General features: G+C 36.7%; 1 protein-coding gene across 1 annotated transcript; it reads left to right on the forward strand.

Moving 5' to 3' along the window:
* Positions 1 to 4,875: 4,875 nt before the first annotated feature.
* LOC127196096 (ATPase inhibitor, mitochondrial-like) lies at positions 4,876 to 5,190 on the forward strand. The gene has a single exon (XM_051153679.1). The coding sequence runs from the start codon at positions 4,876 to 4,878 to the stop codon at positions 5,188 to 5,190; it is 315 nt and encodes a 104-aa protein (XP_051009636.1).
* Positions 5,191 to 6,218: the final 1,028 nt, after the last annotated feature.

Consider the following 6,218-nt stretch of genomic DNA (forward strand, 5'->3'; position numbering starts at 1 on the left):
TGATTTTATTAGGTATGTATGCTATGTTATTAGTGATGCGCTATAGCCATTCATGAGTGGGCCAGTGTCAGGAATGCTAACTAGAAAGTAATGAAAACTAGAGAGCACAAAGGACCCAGAAGAACAACAGCAGTCATGACAATAATACTCCAAAAAAGAAATAACAAACAAAATAGTTTCCATGCCACTGATGAACATGTTTTTAAATTTATGTATATGTAATATACTATAATTTTATATACATATAAAACACACATAATCTTATTCATGTATATATTCAAAATACAAGCATTTTTAAGTTTCCATTTGGATGGTGCTTGAAATAGGCTCTTACCAAGTTGTTTCATATAATCTTGCCCACTATGGTGACAGACATGTCAAGAATGGTGACTGAAAAATATGCTATAATTGAAGGGACTTTTAGGTAATGCTAAGAATTCTGAAAAATTGTACATGATTGGATGAAGGCTTGAGTGACAATTATGATGGGCCACCTGACCAGTATAAATATTCTCAGAAAGTTGTCTTTGTTAGGGAAAAGTGTTGTGGTGTTTTAGGGTTGACATGATGAAGAAAAGATTCTAAGAAAAGTTCTAGGTAGGGTGCCAAAGCCCCACTGTTAGCCCAACTCGTACAGAGCATGCAGTCGCTACTGGTGAGCCACTCTTAATACTAGGCAAAGACAGCCTTACATAAAGTATGAAGGGAAAATCTTTTCTCAAAAGGAACATAATAGAACAGTGGGTTGTCAAGGTAAAAGCCCCATGGCAGTATGAAATAGAAAAGATCTAATTAGAATGTACACTTGAACTTCTTACTAACTTAAGATGCAGTTTCCCAAGGAGGGGACTTAATCCCTAATTTTAGTCAAAGGGCAAATGTACAATTAAGCTAACACAAATGTCTCAGCCAATCAGTTAGGCGAATTCTATTAGCCCTGGCCTCCCTAACCTGCCACAGTTTAATAAGAAGTTCCAACTGCACCAAATTGCTGTTTGTCAGGCTGAAAAGAGCACAGCCGACTGCACTGCTCTGTACCAAAGGACACTTTGGTCTTCACATAATGTGAGTATAAAATAAAGTGCAGCACGCATGGTTGCTGGATTGAGACCAAATTGGTTTTGCACATATAAAACACCTCATTTATTTCTAGTTTTAAAGTATACTTTCCCAGAATTGTTGAAATACTCCACATGTAGAAATGTTAGCCACAAAAGTGGTGAGGTGAAATTTCAAAACAAAAGAAAGAAAGAAAGAAAGAAAGAAAGAAAGAAAGAAAGAAAAAAAGGAAGAAAGAAAAGGGAGTTAATTGTCTTTCTTAATTTTAATCGAGAAGGCTGACAACATAAGGAAATTCATGTTCATGAGAATGCATGTATCAGTATCCCTGCAACCAACACAACTCTGTGTTGAAGAGCACTGGTGTTTCCAGGCTTGGAGTTGAGTTGAGTAGTGTGGAATCAAACTGTTTGATCCCGTGAATAAATTGTCATCCTTCCTAAAGAGATTTGTCTCTGGGTTCATTGGCTTCTTGCAAAAAGACAAAGAAAAGAAATAGTGAGGAGTTTTGGAAATGAACTTAGTCTGACAATATTAAACTTGACTGATATGATGTTCTGCTTGAGACATTCAACCAACTTAAATTTTATTTCAAATAGATGTACTCGGTTATATTTGTCCAAAAATTGTGAAACTTCCGAAGGCGAAGAATTGTCACCAATATTTCGGGGTTTCAACATTTCGCCTATTTTCATTCCTTACCAACTTAAAATAAATCTAGTTATTACACTATCTGCTTTGATTTTTGTCAAAACAAAATAAGATTACTGAAACATGATAGCAAGCAATTATTTTTATTTCTTGAACATAAAATCCCTTCAATTTAGAATAATAAATGTTTTGAAATTTGAGTATTGGAGATGTGGTCCAGAGGAACCCGAACCACATTTTATTTTCTACTGAGTCACATTTTATTTACACTCAAAGTAGTGTTTTAGTATTATAGGAACCACTTTCCTTTGAATAATTAAAGCAATAAACTTCAGATGTTTGTAGACTTTGCATAATAGATGGTGGCTTGCAATTAAATGACAGAACTTTTGATGACCTTTATGCCTAGGCAGCAGGGTCAGAGTAATTTACTGGTTGTAAGTACTTTATTCTGAAAACAGGAATTTAGGGCCTGGGGGGTTAACTAGTGATTAAAAAAGCGGTCATACGAAGGGAAAGAGTATTGCTCCTTGTAAACGCATCACACAGACTCCATCTCCAGGGCATCTGATGTTATTTTCTAACCTCTACTAACCTGCATACATAGGGCATTCACAGACCCATATGAATAAATAAGTAAGTAAATAATCCCAAAAAATATTAAAAACCAGAAAGCCAGATCATTCTATAATACAACCACTGCTCATTTCTCTATTTGAAAATACATATATGTATATAAGGACACTGACAAAAAAGCATGTACAAGTAGGATTAGGAAGCTGGTACCAAAGTGACATCATGTAAAATTGATTTCCTCCTTAGATTTTTTTGTTTGTTTGTTTGTTTTAATCAACATCAACATGGTACAAGGCAGGAACATCATGAACAGGTGCTTAAGTTGAAAAAGAATGACTGTTATGTTGGTGTGCAGGCAACTCTACTGACCCGCCCTCAGGGGCCTTTAGAGTCCTGACAAGGTCCTATGTCACCGTCTGTGTCCTATGGCATCACCAAGCACTTGGGATATAATCCACCTGTTCCCCCATCCCCACCCCTTTCTGTCACTTCGTCAGCATCTTTCTCTCTGTCATCCTGGGATGTCCCTTCCCCCATTCTTTCTCTCACCTCTTCCCTTCTACAATATATCTTCTTATAGCAAACCTATTGCGTGGAGGCAAATTTATCAATAGTACAACATTGATTCTGAAACCCCCGAGGACACTTCTGGTAGTGTCTGGACACTTCGGAAGCCCTTCCGCCAGCCATACTGCCTGCAACATATTTGACACCCTTCTGTTCCACTGACCGCTGGGCGCCCATTTCATATTCGTTGGTAGGTTTTCCCTTCCTGGTCCGACTAACCAGCAATGGCTGATGTTTCCAATGACCTCTGCTTGGTTAAAGGTTGATTCACATGCCTATTGAAATGGATTGAAGATTTCCCAGGATAAATTGACTCCTTCTTTGTAAGGTCCCTTCTCTACACAATTGCACTGTTCTACTCAAACAATTTTAAACAAAGTACAAACTCTTGAATGTGGGTGGTGCCTCAACATTAACTTAGTTTCCAACACCAATCCATAAATTACTACTCAATATTCAGATGACTACACCGGGAGTGGAGATAGAATCCTGGAGTTGTAGAAGCAATGGGAGCTCTACAGAAATGCACACAGGTGAATGGATAGGCAGCAAGCATGGTAATGATTGCTAGATGTTATAGCAGGCATTAAGAAATTAAAAACAGCTGGGTGTAGTGGGCCAAGCCATTGGTTCCAGGTAGAGGCAAGTGGGTGAAATTCTGGGAGTTTGAGTTCAGCCTTGTCCATCTCAAACAAACATGCAACAATAACAACAAAACGTAGAAATGAAATTTACCGTGCATGTTCAGAAAACAGTAAAGAGTTCTTTTTAAATGTAACCATTTGGGGTGTTTATATAAATAAAGAAAAAAAAGTAATTAGAAATTTTTACATCATGTTAACCTTTTAAAATAAGTCAAGTAACATGACCTTTCTTATCAAAACATTACTTATGACTGATGGGTTGGGGGCGTATGGCTGTGCTGTGTATTTACATGTGTGCAAATTGCTCGATATTTTCTAATGTAATATTGAGTAATATGGGGACATGAAAGTAAGAGGGAATAATTGTTTTATGCTAGTGTTTTATGCTGTCCTCAGTATTTTATAACAGGTAAGAGAGTATCAACAACCGTGGAAGGCGTGAAGACCTGTTAAAATACACCCTCAGAGGATGACTTTAATCCTTTAAATATAATAAAAGAAAAATATTATATGCAGCCCGTGATACATTTGAAGTTTTGTAGTAAGTGTTGTATTTAAATACATAATTATTTACTATTAATGGTTAATATTTCTCTCTTTTTTTAAATTTTATTTTATTTTATGTGCATTGGCATGGGGGGGCGGTCAGATCACCTAGAACAGGAGTACAGATAGTTGTGAGCTGCCCTGTTGGTGCTGGGAATTGAACCCATGTCCTTTGGAAGAAAATACAGGATTCTTAATATTTCTCAAATATGTAGTAATGCATAATTACTTTTGGCTTTTCTTGATCATAGTTGGAGTGGAATAAGATGGACTTTTTCTTCTTTCAGTTGATTACAGCATACACACAGTGCCACAAAAAAAAATATTAAATTGAACTAGTGTGTAAGAGATAAAAAGTTGCAAATAATTAAGTACTTAAGTTAAATTTCTAACCTTAAAAGTAAAGCCTTACTATGTTTTCAATTTACACTAATCTTAATACCCCATAGGAAACACTTGATGTCTTGTGGAATGGTTAATTTTACTTACTAACTATTCTATTCATTTGAAGTAGAAACAAACAAACAAACAAACAAACAACAACAAAACAATATAAAATATAACCATGAAGGAAAAAAGTGTTTTTGCCCTAATGGTGAACATAACTAATTCTCACTGACAGTAAAATATATCTTGGAAACATCTTTACAGTACATATTTGATGTGTTCTAGCTAAAAGGCTTTTTGTCGTGTTCTAGAAGGCATAAACTGTATATCACACTACCCTATGTAGATTACTGAAGCAATAAATTTTAAGTGTCAATACTGAATAGCAATGCTATTGGCCATAATTGTATAGCAGAAAATAATGTTCCAGGTACTTCAGGCAACAATGGCAGGCTCAGCGTTGGTGGCTCGGGCTTGCCGTGGTGTTTGTGGCATGAGGGTCCTGCAAACCCGAGGCTTCGGCTCGGACTTGTCGGAAAACGTGGACACCGGCTCTGGCTCCATCCGAGAAGCCGGTAGGGTCTTCGGAAAGAGGGAGAAGGCTGAGGAGGATTGGTACTTCCGAGAGAAGACTAGAGAGCAACTGGCTGCCCTGAACAACCATCACGAAGATGAAATTCAACACCACGTGATGGAAATTGAGCCTCTGCAGAAACAGATTGAGCGGCATAAGAAAGTAGTTAAAACTCCTAAAGGATAACAATAATTATTAAATGCACGCAGTCCCTCACAGAATGGTCTGTATATCAGTCCCCACTTCCACAGAGACTTAGTTTTGAGTGATGAATATTTAGTTGTGTGCCACTAACAGATAATAAAGTTAAGAGCAGAAAGAAAAAAAAAGATCCAAGCAATTTACCAACATTTAATGTGTTTGAGTGGAGTAAATATAAATTACGATTAAAAATCAATTAAAAATTTACTGGTCAAGAGATTGAAAAAAAAAAAGAGTTTTAAAAGTTCGAAGGAGAAATCAAGGTGAGTATCACAATATGCAGTCCCCTTTTAACAGTTTAGTTCACTGATATTCGAAAGGAATTAGCAAGCAAAGGACTTCAAAGGTCTCATAAGCATCGAGAAGTCTGCGAAGGTCACTCTTGAAACAGCTGCTGCCGGGATCAGAGAGATAAAAGTTAAGCTTCGTAATTGCTCTTATAAAATTAAGGGAATGAAAGCGACCAAGATCAAAATGAAAACGCAAAAATGACAACGGATTTCAGAAGAGCAGCAATAAAATATGTCTAGATGTAAGTGCTCAGAGCTTAATATAAAAAGAAAAAAATAGATGTTAGTTCATTAATCAGTACAATACCAAGTTTCTGACGGAAATAAGCAAATGATTGAAAACCAGAGTGATGACTTTTAGCTGCATCATAGAGAATCTGAAAGATTCAAGTGAGAGAATCAAAGTTTGACTTGAAATTAGGACCCAGGACGGGAATGAAGTCCTGAATCGTCAGCACTAGGTTCAAATGAAGGGTCTAGGAGTGTTTGGCCTAACAACTCATTGACCAAATAGATCAGAGAAAACTTAATTCACGGGGTTTCTTTACATACTGAATCGAATACCATTGTATTGGCAATCAAAATTACAATTCTTAAATCGTTAAGTACTTTTTCATGTTCTCAGTAAATACTATCAGGAAATATATATGTCGGCAAGCAGTCATTCAGGATAAATGAAAGGTCTTGGTTGCTCTAAGGAGATGGCTCAGTGACTTGAGTTTG

This window comes from Acomys russatus, chromosome 12 (assembly GCF_903995435.1).
Source record: "Acomys russatus chromosome 12, mAcoRus1.1, whole genome shotgun sequence".
In the NCBI taxonomy this organism is placed as follows: Eukaryota; Metazoa; Chordata; class Mammalia; order Rodentia; family Muridae; genus Acomys; species Acomys russatus.

What these genes read in the sequence shown, in the direction of transcription:
- LOC127196096 (XM_051153679.1), top strand. Translation starts at nt 4,876, where the DNA reads ATGGCAGGCTCAGCGTTGGTGGCTCGGGCTTGCCGTGGTGTTTGTGGC.